Source organism: Furipterus horrens, unplaced genomic scaffold, assembly GCF_987537825.1.
Source record: "Furipterus horrens unplaced genomic scaffold, mFurHor1.1.pri manual_scaffold_9, whole genome shotgun sequence".
Lineage (NCBI taxonomy): Eukaryota > Metazoa > Chordata > Mammalia > Chiroptera > Furipteridae > Furipterus > Furipterus horrens.
This window is the reverse complement of record NW_028327179.1, coordinates 49,886,075-49,910,367: the sequence shown is the minus strand read 5'-3', so window position 1 is coordinate 49,910,367 and position 24,293 is coordinate 49,886,075. Positions and strand designations below refer to the sequence as shown.

At 36.2% G+C, this 24,293-nt stretch overlaps 1 protein-coding gene across 3 annotated transcripts in view; it reads left to right on the top strand.

The window, feature by feature from the left end:
• The window catches only part of RELN (reelin), a 650,203-nt gene that overhangs the window by 348,786 nt on the left and 277,124 nt on the right, over positions 1-24,293 (top strand). For all 3 annotated transcript variants that reach the window (XM_090287313.1, XM_090287314.1, XM_090287312.1), the window contains exons 7-8: positions 15,176-15,272; positions 20,729-20,780. In XM_090287313.1, coding sequence (XP_090143439.1) covers positions 15,176-15,272; positions 20,729-20,780 — 149 coding nt within the window. The remainder of the gene's footprint in view (positions 1-15,175; positions 15,273-20,728; positions 20,781-24,293) is intronic.

Below are 24,293 nucleotides of genomic sequence, written 5' to 3'. Positions count from 1 at the left end.
GCATAAACAAGCGAAACAATAAATCAAACTCTCTTTCTCCCTCTCTCCTTCACCCCCTCTCCTTACCCTCCCTCTGTCTCTCTCTCCCTCTCTCTTCCTCTCTCTCTAAAATTGATAGCAATGAGAAAAATATGAAATAGAAGACATTTCTGATTCATAACTTGGAGTTGAGAGAGAGAGAGAGAGTTAAAGGAACTAAAAAGTGAATGAATTCTTTAAAATTATTTGTTTTCTTAAGAAGTGTCTTTATACTCCAAGCAATTGCAAAATCAAGGAGGAATATTTGTTTTGCTTAGCAGATGAGCCCTTTATGCTTGTTTTCTGAAGATCACAGAAGGCATCCAGAGTTATAACTTCACTAGGCTCTGATGTTCTAGTGGGAAACTTGGGACTATTAGAAAACATGATGATAAATGGCAACTAAATGACAACAGATGTTTCCCTTCAAGCACAATAATAATAGCAGAGATATCCTACTCAGCAGAGATCAGGGAAGAACAGGAGTCACTCATCAGAAGAAGCATCTTAGATAAGTAAATTGTGATGCCAACAGGGACATGAGACATCAAGAAGAAAGACACAAATGAAGTTATTTTAGATCCTATGGTATGTGAAGACCTCCGTCAATTGTCAGTCAGCTTATACAGAAGGCCTACAAGTTACAGCTAAGGAAGCTAAAGCCATGGCTGGCATTGCATAGGGTTGCTTGAATCAAGAAAAGACTGGGAATTAACCCTGTTGCCAAATCTGTTGCCCCCAGAATACAAGGATGCCAGCCTGTTAAACCAAGCATGCTGTTGTCTGGGGACAGCCAACTGACCTGGAGTCTGCACGATCCTTCCCCATGTGGGAAGGCCACCCTCCCCTCCACACCCTCATTCTTATTAGGGATTTCTGGACCCAAGGGTAGGTAGGATGACGACCATGTCCAGCTTGAAGCAGCTAGAGGAACATGAGACCATCGCCCATTGTCCTCTATAAGATTATAAAGGGTCTTAAATCTGAGAGGGAGGGATTGTTATTTTTTATTGTTAAAATAATTAATCATTTATTTATTTTAAAAAAAAGAAGAATATATGAAAGGGTGAAGCAGGAGAGCTTGTATGTACGACCCATGGGCATGGACTTGGGGGTGGGGATTGCTGGGAAGGGGGGTGTTGGGTGGAGGGGAGTAAAGGGGAAAACATTGGAACTATTGTAACAATATAATCAATAAAATATACTTAGAAAAAGAAAAGACTGGGGAAATAAAAAAGAAAACACTGTAACATTTCCATTATTACATGTAAAAGATAAAACTATAGGATTAGAGAAATATAGGCCATAGACTGCTGTATTTGGTATTTTCTTGAAAATACTAATTTATACAATTACTATTAAATGGAGGAAAAAGATTGGCAATTTGGCTTATTAAAGTTCATTTTCTTTGACAAAAGTAATTGTCTCAACAAAAGGATATGAAAAGACTGAAATTTTAAGATGGAGGCTGAGTTATTCTAGCTGGAGTTTTGTTCAGTGATTGATAGCCTAGCCCATAAGAGAAAAGTAAAGAAGATAAGCAAGTGGTAAAACTACTTCATAGTTCTTTAGTGCCTTGGAGCACCCATAAATAACAAAAACAGAGGGGATTCAATTCACTAGCCAAGTATGAGAATCACAATTAAATTCAGTTTCCAGGTAATCATAGAAAAGCAAGAGTGATGGACAATGGCCCTGAGAAAGAAACCATATAAAAGTGCACCTGCTTTGCTCAGTGTCCAGCAGGCACATGGTCAGTAAGCCTGGAAGACAGCACTGGGTGAAGGAAAGACAGCACAGTCTCCACACCACTGTTGAGGGGTTTCAAGGGATTTTTTTGTAATGATTATCACTTAGAAAATATATGATTTAATAAGCTTACCAGATGGAACATGGAGCATAAACCTTACATTTTTTTCAAGAGCAGGTAACTAAGGGATAGTGTAAATAATGAGAAAAATCAGGCAAAATAAATATTTTCTCTGATGCCATATCTTTGCTAGAACCTCTAACATAACAGCATATTTTGAGGTTGTGGAATTATAATTTGATATATCGAGTTTGATGATCTTATGTGCATCTTTCTCTCCTTCTTCTCTCACTTCCTCCCTTTGTTCCACCATCTCTCATCCTTTCTTCTCTTTTGTTAATAATTGTATTATTACAAAACTAATATTCTTCTCTTGCTTCCTTCCCTCACTTTTCTTACCATGATGTAATTGCTCTGGGGTAAGGCTTTATTTACAATAGAAAGGTTATCCAGGATGTGGCCCACTAATAAAATAAGGTGTGAATCTGGAGGTATATTATTTCCTTCTTTAATCTCTGTTTTAGATGACAGAAACAAGAACTCACTTGGTGGAATCAAATGTCAAGCACATTTGAAACAAACGAGAAAATACTTCTTCAAGCAGCATGTACTAGAATTCACTGTAGTAAGAGGTCAGAATATTGCGTGCAGTAGCAGCATATTAGAAGGGTTATTTTAATCCAAATAATATTTGTCATTGTGCTTGTTAACAAAGGAGAGATCAAATTTTAAAACTCCCTAGTGAAATAAGAAGTTTTCTTACCTTCCTCAGTGAGAAGTAATGAGCTATAAATGGAGTTGGTCATTTTCACGTTTAGAGCATGTTATAGCTCCTTAAAAATAAGTCATGATATCGTTGAAGGTGATATTTTTCTCAGTCTCATAGAGTGAACTTTTCTTACTGTTTTTTCCAAAAATATTCCACATTTACAAGAAGAATAAGATTTTTTTGAGATTTTTTGTTAAAGCTTGATCTTTTACAAGCAACTAGTCATGCCCTCTTTATCATAAAACTATCTTTTTATGGGCAACAGTTGAGTGTTCTGGCCACTGAGGTTTGAATAGAAAGTACAAGGAGCTCAGGTGTCTTCAGAAGTCAGATGAGTGCCCTGCTACCAAATGACTGGCAGGGTCCCATTTCCTTAAGTGACTCACCGTCCCAGGTGTGTTCTGACCTCACAAGCTCACACATCAAATTTCGTCAGCATATGCAGTGTCAGCATGTGGCAGAAGAGACATGTTATCTTTGGGTCAGGAAATTACAAGATATTTTCCTTTCCTTTTTCTTTTTCCATGTTTAAAGTACTTTTTATTATCAGAAAAAATACTGAAATTATTTTAATATCTCCATTCAGACATGCTGGTGAATAGATAATTCTGGCTCATAGAATGCCAGATTGCTTCTTCTGAGGCTGAGCCCCAGACACTGACTCCTTCAGAGGTGATAAATTATGGACAGATAATACAGTGTCCTCAGTCTTGGGGACAAATGGCGTGCATCTCAAATGAGAATTTGGTGGTAAGTGATTGTCAGTGAGTTTCCAGGTGATTAACTTGTTTCAGCAGAGTGCCTGACTAAAGGCTGAGTGATTTCCCTCTGATCTAATAAGAACGAGGTGTGTAATTAGACTGCTCTTGAGAAAATAATATTTGTTATTTGTTTATTGTTATCAGGATGATATCACCATCAACCATTCATAAATCTCCAGTTGTGAGGAACCCAATTTTCTCATTAGCCCTCCTCCTCTTTGCTGCATCCTGCAAGTCCTGTGTGAGTTACTGCAACATGTAGGGCCCCTGGACTCCAGGACATTTCACTATATCTTCCTCTGTGCATCCTGAGTGGGTGCCTTGGGATGTTTTCCAGTTTAATAATTTAAAAATCTGGATTAAAAAGATGATTATACCTTCAGAAGTGTACTTTCTACAACACAAATGCATATCATATATAATTCTTTATCTCAAACCAAATCAAAACAACAACAAAAATATTCAGCCACCTAAAAAAATAAAAAAAACAAAGAGAATTGACACAAAAATAATAAATTTTCAAACTGCCAAGGAGCTTTTAATAATGAAAAACAAGACTTTGGTTAAAAGCATTTCATTTTCTTTTATCTTTATGGTTTGACCCAGTTATCTTGATCAACAATTACCTGCCTTTATATTTACTGATTCTTTTATGTTTTTGTTAATGAAAAAATGATAGTGTTAGAGTGTATGTGTAAAATAGTAATGAGTTATCTAAAGTGGTACATAAGCAAAGGAATATTGAATTTGATTATGCACTGCAGTTCAGCGAATTCATTCTTAATGTTTTCTGTAAAGTCCATAACATTTTTCTTATTTTTGTACATTTTTACTAGCAAAACAAAATCCTTCCAAAAAAGGGAAAAAAATTTAAGAAAAGTCATTGTAGATTTTCCAAATAAACTCTGACAGTAAAAATGATGACAAACATTCTTTGAAATGCACATTGTTTTTATAGAATCAGAGTTCTTTTCTCTTACTGGCTGCTTTACAGTGGAATGAAAAGAATATTGTTCAAGGAGCCAGGGAATGTAAATTTTAATCATTTTGTCACTTGTAAAATGAAGGGGTGATGAGACTCAGTGATATTTCAGGTGCCCTCTAACTAGAACATGCAGTGATCCGTGAACTCTAGTAATAGATAAGCTTCATGTGGAACCTAAGTGTATGATAAATAGGTTTGGCAAGGCTTTAATAAATTCAGGATTTCCATGGTCTTTGGGGATAGAAAACATTTCACTTAAAATGTTTGTTAATAATACTGTTCGTGGCAGAATATATTTTGAGGTGGATGATTTGTATGATGATCCATGGTTATTTATCAGTTTCTTTTTTTTTTTTTTTTTTGTCCCAGTGTCTTTTTTTTTTCCCCCAACTTTTCTTCATTGATTATATTGTTACAATAGTTCCAATTTTCTCCCCTTTATTCCCCTCCACCCAGCAACTCCCTCCCCCAGCAATCCCCCCCCAAGTCCATACCCATGGTTTGTAAAAAATAACTATCCCTCCCTCTCAGATATTAAGACCCTTTGTAATCTTGTAAAGGACAATGGGCGAAGGTCTCAAGCTCCTCTAGCTGCTTCAAGCTGAACATGGTCGTCGTCCTACCTACCCTTGGGTCCAGAAATCCCTAATAATAGTGGGGGTGTGGAGGGGAGGGTGGCCTTCCCACATGGGGAAGGATTGTGCAGACTCCAGGTCGGTTGGCTGTCCCCGGACAACGGCGTGCTTGGTTTAACAGGCTGGCATAATTGTTGTGTTTTTTTTTTTTTTTATCAGTTTCTTATGTTCTGTTTTTCATGTGGAGATAAAGAAAAAGAATGGGAAGGTTTTTTGTTTGTTTGTTTTCAGATTAAAGTAATATTTGGTATTATTTTTCCTATGAAGCAGACCTTAACCTGGGAGGTGATATCCCTTTTTAAACTGAAAAACAGAAGTTTGTATAACTGGAAATATTTAAAACTTCTTTCTTTCCACCAATCTCTGAATTTATCTAACTTCACAAAGCCTGTCATTTTCCTCAGAAAATTCTATTGTGTGGTCACAGTTTAAATGTTAGGGAAAACAAGCATTTTTTTTTCTCGCTGAGACTGAAATTATTGGACCTCTCATCATTCAGCAAATTGAACCCCAGTTCTTAGGAATTCATAGAACTTTTCCTTAAGGGAACAGTGGGATTTCAGATTACTAGTATTCTTCACAGAGAGCACCCATTGGGGTTAAGTATATAACTCTACTCAACAAAGTTAAATTGTTAGACACAGAGGCAATTTGAGGAAGAGAGGAGCATAGGACTATAAGAACACTTAGGTATTGTTTTAAGTTGTGGGGAATTACTTTTCTTGGAATATGGATGTTTGTTTACATCTGTGAATTTTTAAAACTCACTTTGTCTTTCTGATATGGATCACTGTTTTCTTCTGTACACCATGACCACTAGTTGCCCTTTTTACTATCTGGTCTTTATGAAAATAATTGTGTTCATCACAATATTACGATTTATCTTTTCCTTTATGATAATGGTATTCATGTGTATAGATGTCCAATACTTACATTTAATGACAGAAAAAAATATTAGAAAGGTCATGCTGTAAAGTCACTATTAGGAAAGTCACCTTGATGTGTAGCACAGATTGTTAGGAACATGAATAAATATTAATACACTATGAACAATCATGGGCAAGTAAGTGGAAGTAGGCTCAGATTAATACACACTGAAGGCTCATGATGATGGTTAGAGCTTTCTAGAAAGCAGACTATTGACAATATGGTTTTTTCCCAGAAATCCATTTCTGGACGGCTGCTTTTCTCACTTGGTATATCTTCCCCATGTTGTTCTCCTTTCTCTGAAGTTCAGATACATGTAATCATTGTCAGCTGGTCATCTCTAGCTGTCAGCATATCATTGTCAGTTGTTAATGTAACCAGAGAGCAGTCAGTTTCCAAGCCCTAGAGTCTTTGTGTCCAATATGGTAGCCACTAGTAACATGGCAGTTGAGCTCATGAAATGTGGCTAGTTGGAACTGAGGTGTACTTTCAGTGTAAAATGCACCCCACAATTTGAAAAGACTTAATTCTGAACAGAGAATATAAACTATATCCTTAATAATTTTGTATTAGAGACGTCTGGTCAAGATGATAGCATAGGCAGACATGATTCACTTCTTTGCACAACTACATCAAAAATACAACTAAAACATAGAACCAATTTCAGAACCATCAGAAATTGAGTTGAATGGAAGGTTGACAATGATGGAATTAAAGAAACAACATCCATCCAGACTCATAGGAGCCGTGCAGATGCGAAATGAGCTTGTCCTTCCCTGCCATGTGGTAGATAAAAATTCAAGAAGGATATCCCGGGAACAAGGAGTTCTAGCCCCACACCAGGCCCTTAGCCCAGGGTTCTGGTGGCAGGAAGATAAGTCCCCACAACTTCTCGCTGCAAAAACTAGAGTCACAAGCACTTCCTCTTAAAGAACCCACACATGGACTCACCTACTCAGACTCACTCCCTCTGAGCTACAGCATCAGGGTAGCAGCTTGAAAGGCACCAGTGGCATACAGGGAGGACCTGAAGTGTCTGGCATCAAGGTGAGCAGAGGCCATTGTCCCTTTTCTAAACCCTGGCCCCTATAGAGCTGGCAAGCTGGTGCCGTATCTGAGACTCCATCAACCTGGCTAACACTCATTGACCACCTTGGAAATCCCCAGAGTCTCTACCTGATCCATCTTGTGGGCCCACCCAAGCTGCTTTTCCATATGAATGCCTGGTCTCAGCTCATGCTTCACAACTTCCTAAATCCTATCAGACAAGCAACTGCTGGCCTCAGTGAGCCCCAGGCATAGCAGTAGCAGCATCCAGCTTAGATTCACAGCTTGGCTTCATCTCAGAATCTGCAAGCCCAGCACAAGTAGCAGCCATCTCAGATTATTTTATAGCTCAGGCAGGGTGGCCCCAGGCAAAATACAATACAAGTGAAGGCTAACCTTGGCCTGCACCACCTGGAAAACCCCAGAGCCAGTGCGCCTAATGGATAGCTACGGACCATGTAAGCATCGCAACCCTGCCCCTGCACTGCTGATCCTCCATGAAGGGTGGAGGTTGGTGGTAAATAGTCACAGCCAATCTTTACAGCTGGCTGGCCTGGGTAAAGTCCTCCCATTGACTTATCAACAGCAACAAAAGCTCAACTACAAGAGGAGGGTGTACTCAGCTTACATGAAGGGTGCACCTCAACTACCAGCATGGGTCATATGGGAGGCTGTGCCTCTGGACCTTACAGGACACCTATTATGTTAGGCCACACTAACAAGACACGCAGTCAAAGCAGTTCTACCTAATACATAGAAACAAATACAGGGAGGCTGCCAAAACAAGTAGACGAAGAAACAAGACCCAAATGAAAGAACAGATCAAAACTTCATAAAAAAGAACTAAACAAATAGGAAATAAGCAATCTACCAGATGCAGAGTTAAAAACACTGGTTATAAGGATGCTCAAGGAACTTAGTGAGGAAGAAAACAGCCAATCAGAACAACAAGAATAAAAGAGAATTAAAAAAAAAAAGCGAAGTCAGTATAAGCAGCTTCTGGGATAACTTCAAGCTTTTCAACATCTGCATCTTAGGGGTGCCAGAAGGAGAAGACAAAGAGCAAGAAATTGGAAATCTGTTTGAAAAATATGAAAGAAAACTTACCTAATTTGGTGAAGAAAATAGACAGGCAAGTCCAGGAAGCACAGAGAGTCCCAAACAGGATGGGTGCAAGGAGGCCCACTCCATGACACAACAAATTAAAATACTTTAGATTAAAGATAAAGAGAGAATCTTAGAAGCTGCAAGATAAAAGAAGTCAGTTACTTACAGGGGAGTTCCCATAAGACTGTTAGCTGATCTATCAAAAGAAACTGCAGGCTAGAAGGAATTCGCAAGAAATATTCAAAGCCATGAAAAGCAGGAAACTACAGCCAAAATTGCTCTACCCAGCAAAACTATCATTTAGAATCAAAGGGCAGATAAAGTGCTTCCCAGACAAGAAAAAACTAAAGGAATTCATCATCACCAAACCAATATTATATGAAATGTTAAAGAGACTTATTTAAGAAAAAGATCAAAACTATGAACAAAAAATGGCAAATATACATATCTGTCAACAATTGAATCTAAACAAATAAGAGAAAAAGGGACAGAATCATGGATAAGGAGAGCATTTTGATAGTTCCCAGATGGTCAGGTGGTTTGCAGGAATGGGTGAAGAGGTGAGGGAATTAAGATGTACAAATAGGTAGTTACAGAATAGCCTTGGAGATATAGAGTACAGTATAGGAAATGGAATAGCCTAAGAACTTATACGCATGACCCATGGACATGAACAATTGTGAAGGGATTACCTGAGGGAGTGGGACTGGTGGGTGGAGAAGATCAAAGGAGGAAAAGTCAGGACAATTGCAATAGCATAATCAATAAAATACAATATTTTAAAAGTAATTTTATATTAAATGTTAATATATAATTTGAATGAGTTAAAACATTATTAAAATAAATTTCACCTGTTGTTTTACAATTTTTTAAAAAATATGCTTTATTGATTATGCTGTTACAGTTGTCCAAATTTCTTTTCCCTTTGTTCCCCTCCACCCAGTGACCCCTGCTCCCTCCAGTTGTCCCCCTCCCTTGTCCATGCCCATTGGTTGTGCATATAGTTATCAACAACTTCCTATCTACTCCACTCCCTCCTACTATGCTTCTTAATTCCTATACCATCTCCCTCCCTTTCCCCACTTCCCCCTCCCTGCTGACCTCCCCCCATTATGTTCTCCATACCTATAATTCTTTTCACTCTCTCGTTGCCTACTTAGTTTGCCTTTGTTTCAGTTCCCTAGCTTCTGTTGTTGGTTGTTGTGATACAGTTTTCATTTTAATGTTCATACTTTTGATCCTCTTTCTCCTAAACAAGTCCCTTTAACATTTCATATAACAGTGGTTTGGATCTGATTAACTCCTTCAGTTTTATTTTTTCCTGGAAGCACTTTCTCTGCCCTTCTATTCACTAGATAGAGTAATCGTGGCTGTAGGTTTTTGCTTTTCATTACTTTGAATATTTCTTGCCAGTCCCTTCTGGCCTGAAGAGTTTCTTCTGAGAAATCGGCTGACAGTCTTATTGGGACCCCTTTGTACGTAATTCTCTTCTTCTCTCTTGCTGCTTTTAAGATTCTCTCTTTATCCTTAATTATTGACATTTTGATTATAATGTGTCATGGTGTGGTTCTCCCTGGGTCCAGTTTTTTGGAACTCTCTGTGCTTCCTGGACCTGTAAGTCTATTTCCTCCCCCGAATTAGGGAAGTTCTGCTTTATTATTTTTTCATATAATTTTTCAATTCCTAGTTCTTCTTCTTCACCTTCTGGCAACCCTATGATTCAGATGTTGGCCCTCTTATAGCTGTCTGATAAGTTTCTGAGCCTCTCCTCATTTTTCTCACTTCTCGTTTCCTATTTCTGCATTGGTTGACTGTTCCTTCCCCATGCTCCGATTTGTTGACTTGACCCCTGGTTTTCTTTCTCTCACCACTAGTTTCGTATGTTTTTGTTCTTTTCAGCAGGACTAGCGTTCATTCCTTCTCTGTCTTGTTTAAGATCTGCTGTTAGGTCTCTAAGCACTTTTATAAGCAAAGCTCTAAACTGTGCCTCAGAAAGATTTTCTTTCTGCTGCTTCCTTAGATTAGAAATTTTCTGTCTGGTCAGTTGCGTCACTGGGATCTCTATCATGATTGTGCCATCCTGAACAGTCTTGTGTTTACCTTTGCTTCCTGGGCAGGGCTGTCACACCTTCTATACTATAGGGGGTGGAGCCCTGTGCACTCATCACAACCGAGCATTTTCTGTGGGGGTGGGGATCCAAGATGGATTCCTGCTGTTCAATCTCCGCTGAGAGATTGGGAGCCTCCTTCTCCGTTGCCACCCCCACTGAGCCTCACAATCCAAGGCAATGGAGTCTGCCTTCCCTGGCTTTGGAATCGCAAGCTGACGGGTCTGTTCTGCAGCCAGGGGTGCTCCCCAGGCGGTTCTCGCCTCCTCTTAAATACGGGTGTCTGTGCTTACTGCTGTCCTGCCTCCGTCACTGCTGCTGCTGCTGCGGACAGCACAGTTTGATCTTTCCTCCTCAGCTACGCCCCTCCTACCTGTCCAGATGAGCACCACTTCTTTATAACTTCATATTTTGGACTTCCATTTATATTCTGGAACTTCTGATTATTTATGGTTTTGCGGTAGTTGTATTCCTTCTTAGTTGTGGAGGGAAATTGAGCATGTCAGTCTAGGCCCCCATCTAGGCCGGAAGTCTCCAGTGTTTGTTTGTTTCCATGTCCCAGGAAGAGCTGTTGCTCCTACTGCTCCTACTATGTTATAAGGGGCAGAGCCTTAAGTATTCATCAGTAACAGGTAACCTGTTTCACCACGTTCTGGTGCTGTATGTGGGGGAGGGGTCTGAGAAGGAACAATGCTGCTTGCTCAGCACTCGCCCCTTTTCCAGGCATTTCTCCCACTTCCGCACCAGACTGGCGCCCCTCTAGCTGCTGCCCTGGCCGCCGTTCCCAGAGTGGATGAATATGTGGATGTTCTAGGTCTGTGGGAACCCTTTAAACAAACAGACTCTGTTGAAAGACTGGCAGTTTCTGCCTCCATCTCAATCCCCACTGGTTTGCACAGTCAGAAGCAATGAGGCTTGATTTTCCCCAGAGTGGGGACAGTGAGCTGCTCTGGTGAGGAGCTGGGAACACTCCCCAAGTGTCCCTCCTGACTTTTTAAAACATGTAACTGCACTTTCTGCCAGCCTGCTGCCACCACCACACCGTATCCTCTCTGCCCAGGCTCCGCCCCTCCTACCTGTCTGGATAAGTATTTCTTCTTTATATCCTTGTTTGCTGGATTTCCATGCAGCTTGATTTTCTGAAACTTCTGGTTGTTTCTAGTTTTGAGGTAGTTGTGTTCCTTCTTAGTTGTGGAGGGAGACACAGCATGTCTGTCTATGCCTTCATGTTTTACAATTTTTAATGTAACTATTAGCAAGTTTAAAATATCATTTGGCTCACATTACACTTGTATTGAACAACGATAATCTAGAGTGTGCCCACTTTTCTCCACCTCCACCTTATTTCAGGCACTATTATATCTTACTTGGGTTACATCAATAGTCCTGTCTTTTCTTCTTCCAATCCATCATTTGCTAAAGTCATTTTCCTAAAAGTTGGATTTGTATCACGACTTTGGGAGTGTGATAACGGGAGTTAGAATCCCAGTTCTGTGGCTTCAAGCTTTGTAACCTTGGACAATCATTTAATATCTCTAAATCTCAGTTTTAACACCCTCTTAATGAGGATAAAGTAGAGGGAGTAGTTTTACATAAATTGATTGAGGCATTAGTTGTAGAGTTTCTAGTACAGTACATACTACTTGGCAAGTGGTGCATGAAACCTTTATGTAATGGTTCCCACTTTCCAGCCCCATCCTTTGCCACCCTTCTCCATGTACCAGTATGGTTCCAGATATACTATGTTCTGAAGTAGCAATTCTACTTGTGTCATAATCTCTGCTTTTTTTTTTTTTTTTTTTTTTTTTTGCCCTATCACAACCTCATCTTTCTTCCTTGCTTGAGTAACTCCTGTTTCTCATTCAGGGCCAGTTCTGGGACCACCTCCTTTAGGTATTTTCTCTTTCTTCCTCAGTCTGAGTTAGGTACCGTCACATCCAGTGTACTCCTGTTACAAGCAATTAGGATCTATGGAATATGTGATAGTTGTTGGAATTAGCAAGTCGTGGGTCCAAGTTGCAACTGTCAATTTCACAGATGCATGACTTGAGCAAATGCTTAACTTCCTCTGAAGATCAATTTTTTTATTAGTAAAATGAGTGGTTGAGATATTTTAATGGGTTTTGGAGTATGTGGCATATAACTGAACACAATGAATAGCTATTATTGCATTGGCACCCTGTATTGCAATTGTGTGCTTATTTCTCTGCCTTTCCCTCTGAAGTATAAATTCCTGGAAGAAAATAACACTGCTTTATTCATCTTTGTTCCACTAAAGCTCACCACAGTGCCTGTGGGTCCTCAACACAAGTTTGTTAATTTCAAAAATGAATTAATGCTGAATGAATAACTGACACTATTGGCTGATAATAGCAGGTTGAATTGACCACCCAGACAGATGAGCATTCAGATTTGAATTATAATAAATTATGTTGACAAACCCAATTAGACTGAGAAATTCAAGCAAAGGACAAAAAAGGACCTCGGTGGGAAGCTGATGGACTTATTCCATCAGTCCTTGGTGAAGCCATTTTATCTACAAGTAAACAACAACCCAGGGAGTAATTCTACATACTGGTAATTCTAAATCTTTATGTTTCAACAGGGTACCAATGCCTTTAGAAATTTTAAGTTTCTGGAGCTCTAAAGCACAATGAAGATGAGAAAGGTTTAGAGGGTTTGTTTAGCCAAATGGGTAGAAAGGCTATATCTGTTTGCTTTGCTTTTTTTCCCACTAGTATTTTAACTACTACTGTTATTCCACAAAATAGAAGTGGTTCTCCAAATATATCAAACATCCGTTATCTATTCACTGGTTTCCTAATACCAAGCTATAGGCCTCCAATGTTAGAATCACCTTTAAACAATATACAGGTATCCAGGCTTCACCTGAATCCTATTTAATCAAAACTGTGAGGGAAGGGGGACTGTAATACATATATTTTATACAGATATACTTTTTCTGATATATAGTTGATTTGAGGACTGCTAATCAATATTTAGAGGTAGAATCATTATTATGAGAATTTCAACATCAGGCCTTGGACTTGGCATCAACAATAATGCTTTTGTTCAGAGTTATTAGGGAGAAATCGCGGATAGCCGTTATGAGGGTTGAACATGCAATTTTTTTCTGTCAAAGTTGATGTTTTCTCAAGCCATTTTATAATAACTTAGAGACCAAATACTCCTCATCTATCACTAGTGAGAATACCACTATAATTTTTGTTCTCCTTCTCTGTACTTTTATTACAATCACAATCCTTGAAAAAAAATAATGTGTAGTTTAAAGAATAGAAAAATAGTACTAAAAAGTTCATGCAACAGGTTCTCTATGGGGGAAAAAAAACTAATATACCAGTTCTGGATGAAAATGGTTGAAATCAATAACAACAACAACAACAACAACTCCACACTAACACATTGTCTTGCTATGTGCCAGGCAGCGTTCTAAGTGTTTTGGACCTTAGGCTTTAATAATAGTTATATTTATGAAATTGTCTTATATTCATTCATTCATTCATTGAACAAATTTTTTATAGAATACAACATGCAAGGCGTAAAATGGTGAACAAGAGACATGTTTGTTGCCCTTATGAAGCTACTACTGTATCTCTTCTAAAGTCGAGAATCTTGCTTCACAGTAATCAAGAGTATTTTAATTTCCTACTGATATTTGTGATGCTAAAATTGTTCCCTGTTTATTCTACAAAAAAATCAAAGGTTCTTGACCATTGTTATCTCCTGACGTAGGAACACAGTTCAAAAGATTGGAATGATAACAGTCATTTATTCCATGCAATATATATATATAGGAAATACAATTACTTGCAAGTTTTTACTTATTGTGCTTCTGCCTCTAGGCTTTATTGGCTAGCTGTCATCTTTTCACACTTTTGTCTTCCCATTTGAATGGGTGTTCCTACTTCTTTCTTTAAAATTATCAAAATACTGAAAGGACATAATGCAATGATCTCCAAAACTAAGGGGATAGTGTTCTTTTCACAATGTTTTGCACCTAGAATGTGAAAGTCTTTGAAAATGTTTTTTTCTGCATGAAACACAGCTGTCTTGTGGTTAGAGGTTCAGACAAAGAAAACATATCTTTCTACACATTAGGTATGTAATGACTGTAGGTTGAAATGTAATGATGCAGAGCATTGTAACTATTGCTATAAATATACAAAGTCAAATCCAGAATATTAATAAATTCATTTCCTACTGAAAACGTGGATGAACTTATTTTGGAAATTCCATCCTAATGATTTATTAACCACTTCATTTTACAGTAATAAAGAAAAGAACTAATTAAATTATTTGCAAAATTGATGTATTAACTTGGTATCCAAACTTTGCTTGAATTAGAATTCATGTATATTTTATATTAATATGTGGATTAAATATAATCTGATTTCATTATTTTAGCATGGTATATTTTATAGACATGCAAATTTATTTGAGAACAATATTTTTAAATAGTTACACTAATTATATCTCAAAAGGAAAAGATTTAAAATTTGTAAAACATCTTTTGCTTTCAGAGATACAAGTTTTTTAGTTCATTATATAAATGTATATTACTTGCTTATCTTTAATATTTGCAAAACATCCTTGTATTGGACATATATATTTTATATAATAATACCATCTACCTACTATGAGATTGTTTCCATACTCTCTTTTATATACACTCTCTCATTTAACCTGAACAATAACTATGTGAATTTAGGTCCATATTATTATCCTCATTTTACAGGTGAGAAAACTGAAACTTTGGGAGGTAAGTAACTTACCCACTGCTGTGAGTAACTGAAAGAACTGGGATTTAAGTTTAAGTCTTTCTGGTAACATATTAAAGAACACGTCACAATACAAAAATACCATTACTTTACTCAAAATGTTGATTTGAACTGAATAACCATAACTATTACATCTTTCCTTACCTGAGGAATAAACCACTGTGTGCTACTTAGTTCTCAGACTGGGGATGCATTCTCTGTTCCCACAGGGTTGAATGTAGCAACTGTGAGACTGGAGAACAGTGCGGTGCAATCATGCATGGTAATGCTGTCACCTTCTGTGAGCCATATGGTCCAAGAGAATTGGTAAGTGTATGCTGTTTGTGTACATAATTCCAAGTACATCATTCTTACTGAGCTTTATGCCAACAAAAGGTTCTTTTATGCTCTTATAGTTCAGATGAAAATTTGTAGTATTATTTATATTATGAATCCTGTTACAAAATATCTCAAAATTGAGAGCAACAATTTTATGGTTTATTTTCAAATGCAAAAATTAAGAACTCAGTAATAAAATTGGAAGCCTCAATGAATCTCATTAAACATAGTATATCATTATGATTAGATGGCTTTTTAAAATATGGGTATGATATGGGTATAACCTGTGCAACATGACATATATGTTGCACATGATATACATAGATTAAGTATATCAATTAAATATGTAGGTATATGTGTCACATATGTCATAAATAATTCATGACTTTATTACTTCTTGTATAAATCTTTACTTCTAAACTTATTTTCTTCTTGTAGGCCAGAAATGTTGGTTGAGCAATTTTGTCACATTATTTTTAAACTTTGTTTCCTAACTTGAATGATTTTTCTTTTTCAAGTGAAAGAGCACACTGAATAAACCAGTTTTAAACATTTTTGTTGCCAAATTGTTCAGGAGCAGGTTACTTTCCTTTAATTTCGACTGATTATACTTTGCCAAACATACATTCTTGGATTATACTCATATGTAAAATGAAACTTGAACATTCTAAATTGAAAACAATGAGACCACTAGCCATCATCATGTGGCTAATGTGCCTTTTGTTGTTCCTTGGTACTTCTTTCTGGCATGAAGAGCCCATTCATTTCACATTTTTGAAAATGGATATAGAATAATTGTTATATTATTTGGGCCCAATTCCTTTGCACCTAATACTCCTCTCACATTTGTTATGCTTTGTTTTTCTGCTTTTGACTTGACCTTCAATGCTTCTCCTTTTCTCTCCCACATCTTCTTTATCATGGGGCTTTTAGTAACAGGTTATCTTTTTCACCCCTATTTCACACGTTATATTTCAAATCTATTAACTTTAGAAGTGGTCAAGTGACTTGCTTCCCCACTAAAAAGGGGGGAAAACCTAGCTAGGCAATTAAAAGAAGATTTAGTTATCAAAATGTGAAAGTCAATTAATTTTTATAACATGGTTCTTATTTTATGCTGCTTGAATACTCCTTTTATGGCAATGGATACATTTAATTCATTAAAGATATGAGCTTCAGAACACTGATAAATTAAAGAGGTTTTAGTTGAAATTAGAACACAAATGGAATTAATTCGGTGTAAATTAAAATAATAGGTTCTCATAATTCAAGTCTCACAAGGTGTTACAATATTCCTGAAAACAAATATGACTCTGGTAATGCAGTTCTTGAAAAAATAAATGTGCTAGTATATTTAAAATAATGTACCATGACTGAATTAATTTTCTATAAGCTTTAAAACAAAACTAAAGTTTTACAGTAGTTAATTGAGCTTAGAATAAATGCCTATTTTAGAATGTTCTCCCTCCCATTCAGTAATATTTCTGGAAATGCTTGCCAAATTCTTTTTTGTTTCTATTAATTAATAGAAAGTAAACATATCTAAGAATATAATGCAAAATTCCTATTCTTCTTGCATAAAAACTGAAGTATCTACTTTATTTGATCCCATGTATATTTAATCCTTATTGTTTCACTATATCCTAGTCTATTTAACATTAGAGTTCATATACCCAATGGGCTAATCTTGAGTTGGATTATATAATTAATGTGAGATAAGCCTTTCAGCAAAAAAGAAAATATTCAAAGTAACTATCTTCATCTGAGAAAGAAAAAAGCAGATTTATAATATATTGCCATCATAAGTACTTCCCTAAGATAAATTGTGTTGTGGACTCAAAAGGAATAGAATGAAGACACATTAACAAAAATAGGGATAACAGTCACATTTTACACAGTAGCAACTTTAATGTTCAATAATTGTTATACTGTATTGGTGTCCCAGGAGCAAAAATTTATTTTTTACCAAAGTTGTGTTAAAAAAAGACAGATCAATCAAATGAAAAGTGAGGATAACATGCTATTATGTTTACTAAAATTCAAATATTTGCATGGTACTCAGAACTGAATCCATTCAAAAGTGTTGCGCATGAGAACTGAGGAAAGTTATTAGCCCTTAAACTTTTTTTTAATATGCCTTATTTTTCATTAATGTAATTCTTACTGAAGTTGTCAAACAAAGAACGACAGGCCAAGATCCTTATTAGGCTAATACTTTATTTTTTTTAACAAAAAAGAGCATCTTCGTTTTGTGAAGTTACTCAAATGGCCATTTCATTTTACTTTCAGTCAAAGTTAATGAAAGGTGGCATCAGCTCTCACATAGGCACACCATGCACTTATCTTTCCACTGTTGCTGTGCTATGTGGCCCTCACACATTTTATTTAGCTCAATGAAGTCTCCACATTTCAGGTGGTGGCACTTAACTTTATTCATTTTCCTAGTCTGAATTCAAGTTAATGAGGAATGCATTTACCCACTCCTTTAAGAGGAAATGTGCTCTCTGAGAGCTTAAAACAAAATTAGTTATGTTACCAACATTTTTTTTTTAATAAAAATTACGGGGACCCCAAAAAACCTGGAATTTATTTATAAAAAATAGTGTATTTATGCTCACATGTTTAAATTTCAGTCACCTTCAAGTACTCTTCATCTTATGCAATACACCTAAAAGATGTTTTTCCCACTGCTCAAAACAAGTTTTTGAACTCTGATTTTGATGCCTTTTAGTGCTTCTGCCATTTTTTGTTTCACCTCTTCCACATTGGCAAAATGTTTCTCTTTGAGGACTGTTTTCCTCCAGGAAAAAAATATTGCTTGGGGTGAAATTGAGTTAATAGAAAGGATGGGGCATGGGGGTCATGCCATTTTTAGTCAAAAATTGATGAATATTCAGCACTTATAATCATAATCCCCCATCATGAAATGGCAAAGATTGTCTTCAAAAAGAATTCACTGAAGCTGAATGCAGCCTCTCACAACAATGCCATTGATACAGATTAGTTCCTAGACCACTCACCTAGTGGGGGAAGCGAGGGACCCAACTTCCAGAAGACAATTTCAAGTTCTTTGGGGTCCCCCTCATATTTATTGAATTATTCTTACATATTTAGAAATACATTTTAGCTACAAGGGTGAGTTTGGGCTAAAAAAGTATCAAACAATAAAAATTTGCAAGAAAGAGGTACAGAATGAACACCCTGAGCCTGCAGTGAATTCTTCAGGTTCATTTTAGTGATTATACTAATTTTCTATAGTTTGCTGTATTATTTAACAAAAGTCCTTTAAGAGGCCCTTTAGTTTTCAGAATGTCAGATATAAAGGCTTAATAACTTTGCAGATGAAAATTACATATTTGAACTCAAGAATAATAACTTATAATGCCAAAGGAAAATATAGATGAATAAATTTTATAGGCAATGCTTCTTGTTTTTTTCTCTCTTCATTTTTCCTATTCCTTCTTGTAGCTGACAATTCTACTAATAAATTAATTGGGTAAATGTACAGAAATGAGAGTCAACCACTCTACCAATTCTTAGCTTTCCTGGTGAGGAAAAAAAAGGGTAGAATCAATGACTAATCAAAGACTAGGGTCACCCTCAATTAGCACATGTAATTTTAAATTTGGCAATATTTCAAGCAGCCTGCTGTTTCCTAGCAGAGGTCACAGTTGTGGAACCCGATTATACAGGTAACACAAGCATCATTCATTACACCACCAGGATGGACTCTCTCGCATATTTAATGCACTAGCAGTGGCAGTAACCACAGTGATTTTAAGTCATGCAATACCATTATTTCACAGAACTTATATTCAGGAGTGTTTCATAATTCATCCAGGAATCTACTCAGCACATAAAATCGGAGGAGGAAAGAGTGTTTATTCAGATTATGTGAAAAAAATTTTAATTTCCATGTTTTTTGGACTTGAACATCAAATTATCCAAGTGAAAACTCATGAGGACAAATAATTGAACATACTCTAAAAGCTTTGAGGGGAAAAAAACAGATTTCTTTTAAAGGAATCTTGAAAAGGAGCTAGTTACTTAATGAAAATTGTTTTGGTGCATTTTACTCTGATGACTGGTGAGAGGAAAGGAGTAGGAAACAGAGTTCTGGATATGGGGGGCCGGTTTTCTTTGAGCAGATAATCTGTGATCATTGGAGATTTAGATTAAATAGATAATTTCCTCTGACACTTGACAGCAGTGATTTTTGCAATGGTTAGAATCAATTAGGAGCCAATACCTATACTGACACCTAGACAATTTATAAAATGCCTCTTGCTTTCTCCTGTATTACCTTTCCTGCTTCTTCATTAATTTTAAATCCATATATTTAAAGCAAATGTTCAGTCATCTTTCCAAAACATGTTGTGGAAGCAGGATCTTTTGATATTCAAATCTCAGCTGAATTTGGCAGAAGAGCTTGCTTGCTCACTCATTTGTCCACTAAGTCCTGCTGCAGTTCATGCACTGGGTATCTCTTGACTCTTCTGCAGTTGTGGACTTAATCACATGGGAACTAACAAAGTACAGACATAAGGCTAAGGATGTCATTGTGGTGTATAAGTGAAAGTAAGACAGCTTCCTGCTTCTGCCACAGTGAAAACACAGTTATACACTTTCTATTGTACAGGGTACAGTGATGGAAGGGTACTTTAGCTTACAGGGTCAGAAACTGAACGAGAGAGTCCTTGAAAATGAGAACCTTAATTCTCATGTCATTTGCGAAAGGGGAAAATTATTTAAGCATGCTTTTTCATGGAACTAAGGGAAAATGGCAGAAATATGTGGAAAGAATATTTCTAGGCCCATAATTTGATTACTTTTTTTGGAGGAGGGTAACAGTTTTATTGAGAAGTAATCCACACATTCTTCAATTCAGTCTTTTAAAGCATACAGTTCATGGTTTTTAGTTTATTCATAAAATTACACAGCCATTGCCACAGTCAATTTTAGAACATTTAATTACCCCCAAAGAAATCCTGCACTGTTAGCTGCTGTAATTCTATTTACTTTTCAAAATAATCTTATTCTCATCATTTGCTTTTAATTTACCTCCCAATTTTTGGTTGTTAACCTTTTTATGACATTTGCTTTGGGTCCCGGTTCTGTTGCTGTGGGATGGAGGAGAGGTGTTAGCATGAGTACCCTCACAAGATCAAGATTACCTGGTAGATTACCCTGCAAGCAGTTTTCAGCATACAGTAAGAAATACAGTAAGCGTGCCTCAGTCAAGATCTCACAGCTTTGTTCCCCACAGAGAAACAAAATATATCTGTGTTCAGACTTTTCAATAAAAATAAGCTAACCACTGGATAAACAGAACTCGTTTATGGATCCTTCCTTTCCTGCCCACTCCCCCCCCCCCCCCCCGGACATCTTTTACCTCTTTCTCTGCCTCTCTATCTTGTCTTATTTTGGTTTATTCCTTTTTCTAGATTACCACAGGCCTTAATACAACAACAGCCTCTGTACTCCAATTTTCCATTGGTAAGTGTTTTTAGCAATTATAGCAATTTAACTTGGAAATGTTTGTTTTAATCATAGTGTACCATAAGGATTATAGTGCCAAATGCTTTTAAGTTTAGAGAAGAGTAAGTCTCAAACGTTGCAATAAATAATTTAAAACATTTTCAAAGTGAAATAAAAAATGTTTAAATGTTACATTCTGTTCCCACTTCTCTGCTGCAGCAAGTGATATTTTAAAATGATACAAATAATCCAAAATATCTTAAAGGGACTTTCATATGCATTTTGAATGTATTGGGTTATTCTGTCACAGCAGAATTACCTTGTTAATTAACTATGTTTTGCTCAGATTAACACTGAAATCTATTAATTTCCTGCACTCTTACTGACTGGTAATGAAAGAGCTAATTATTGGTGGCCGGGAGAAACCATTTAGGGTTTCATGTTTGACATAAATAATCTATGTTTAACTCAGATGTAGACAATTAAAAAATAACTGTATGTGGCAATATTTTTAAAGTCCTTTTGCATTAAAACTAAAAATTCCTATCCAAAGCATTTAGTAAATTTAAGTAGCTTCTGATCAAGTGTTCATAGTTTTGCTGTCTATCATATTACTTTCACTCTAATTTTCATAGGTATATAGTAATAATTTGCATGTATATGTTTCCAAACGGAATGTTCTATGTAAAGAAAGATAGTGCCTTTTAGATGGAGGCTAGCTTTTATTGATTTTGGCACCATAACATGAAAACCTCCTGATGTGAGGATTGGGACAACACCCTAAAATTTCTACTATTCACACCTCCTCAATGGCCTTCTAGTCCTAGGTACACATTAGTGTTCTTACAGCCAGGAACCCACTGTGGTTGATTGTGCCTAAGAGCAATTTTCTTCAAGTCATTTAGTTATCACTTTTTTTTTGTCAGTGTGCCTCCTTTCAGCTTCTGTATGTATTATGTGAAACTTACTTGATTACAGTTGGGGTTATTTTCTTCTCATGTTGATAGCATTACCTACCTACAACAATTTCATATGTGGTCAGGAGAAAAAGTGTTAGTAAAAACAAAATAATGAGTTTGTTTGAGTGCTTTCTTTGATCTTTTATTAGTAAGTTTTCTATAATCAGTATTATATAATACATTTATAATCAGAAAAAATAATTTTTTTAAGTTCTAGTACTACAAAATTTTAAAACTCTAGCATGACATACAAGTAACTTAGAAGTTCTGAAACAGAACAAATACGTTTAAATTCATTATGCTATTACTATAAAAAATAAGTTGAGTAATATTTTCCTATTTGTATTCTGAGTATTCTATTCTTTTGCTAGAGCAATGGATATCAATTTCAAATATTATCTTTTAGCAATTAAAGAACACAAGAGAATTTGCTTTAAAATAAATGTCTCAAAATTCTAGTATTTTAATTTTAGTCATAGTTAGAGAGATTCTGCATCAACTAAATTATTCTTCCTTAATGGAAAAACAAAGGTGTGTTTTTGTAAATAGTAAAGAATATACTGTAGAACTGGCATAGATTCTTTATTTCCTCACTTTTAAGCACCCTACCGTGAACAATAGAAATAAATAAAAAAGGGCCAAGAAAGGGAGTTACTGAGATAATGCAGTGTTTGGTATCTGAGACCCAAAACTTAGAAAAAACATCAAGGTCTTGGGAGTAGACCCAAATGTGGGACTAGCAAAAGCCTTTGATTTCCCCACAGGTCAGAGTGCTTGCTGCAGTCTACCAGGCCAGACAGTTGCTTGTGTTATTTAAAACACAGATTTGAATTTTAGGTTAGAAGACTAGAAGAGAAATAGAATCAGGGAAGACAGAAAGCAGAGGAAGTTGGGGGTGAGAGGGAGGGGTAGATAGGTCAAGTTTATAACTAAAAAATAAACTTAGAAAAAATTTTGAGTGTCAGTTTTAGAATCAACAGTGAAATTTAAAATGTCATTGGGATACAACAGAAAATATTTAGTAAAAAAAAATTATAATTAATTGCTTAGAGACTTCATTGGGAAATTTGTTTACTGAATTTTGAGAATAAGGTCTTGGGACCTAAACAGATTAGGATGACTAAGAAACAATGTAGTGATAACCCACTAGCAGTGTGGTGTACGATGTTGAATAGTGAGTATATCACAATAGGGAGAACTTTGCAGCAATAGTTTTTGTGTATCTCATCATTAGTGCTTGGAGTAACATTATTGTGTTTACATGGATGCAATGAACACTAGATTGGAGCACATAGACACATTTTAGAGATGTAATAATCATGTGTATTCATTCTGAGCTTTACAAGCTGCACAATAAACCAAATACCAAAATAGCCACAGTCAAGTAGCCGTTGTGTTTATAGTCAGTTGAAAATTTATATTGAGTGTTATAAAAAACACTGAACATCAACAGTTCAATATTTTACATTTATTTATGTGTTGTGGAATTCTCTAAATCTATAGTAGTAATGTGATTAAATATAATCAGTAAGATTTAGTGTCACTCCTCATGAAGTCCTTTGGGATGTTCAATGTTCACTATTTGGTGTGATAATTCATATTTAATACAAGAGATTTCTAAAGAATTCTATCATTATTTATAGCATCAGTGGTGAATTATGTTTATAATTATGTAACCACAATTGAATAAACTACTGCCCTGATGTTTTTATGTTGTTCTTGTAAACATTTTCAGCTACATGACAAGCATTAACCAAGAGTCCCAAGTACCTAAGAGATATGTTTACAGAAATGTCTTGAATTACTAAGGATTGACTCACATAAACTCTATCGTCTTAACGCAGCAAAACCCTCCCAACTCTTCTAATATGTGTGTGTGTGTGTGTATAAAATAATATACGGATGCACACATACACATAAAGAGACATATAAATGTACAGACTATCTGATCTAAATTATTTTTAAAGTTAAAGCATCCGAAAAGTGCAGGTCTGCAAAACTGAAAGTTAGCTCCTTATCGACATCTAAATCATCTTGAAAAGTGTCTTAAAATAATCTTAAAACTTTTGATTTTTCCATTCCAATGAAAGATCTCATATCTATATCTGTTCTGAGGCATTGATCTGTTACAAACCTCACTTGATTTGTCAGATTCAACTTGTGGAATTTATGGTTGTAGCCTTTGGGGCATTTACTCATTTTCTTTAGCTTTACCCTGGGATAAAAAGAAAAATTGAGATGATGCCCTTGCAAACCATTATCTTATGGATGACTCCAAATTTTGTTTACCAGGCAGGGTACTGTGTCCCAGGGTAGTGCTGGTAGTGCTTTGTATCTATCACTCACTTAACAAGAATTCACTGAATATTTGCTGTGTGTCCAGCATTGTCCTGAACTAACTTGAACTATGAAAAGACACAAAAGAAGAGAAAACAAAACATTTTTACAGTACCTTGCAGTGTGGTAGAAGGTTCAGGATGTGTACAGAGCATGAACTCTCTAGAGAACTACCAGATTATTATAAACAAAGATGGGTATGTGTGACAGACCCCAGCTAGTTCTTGCAGAATAT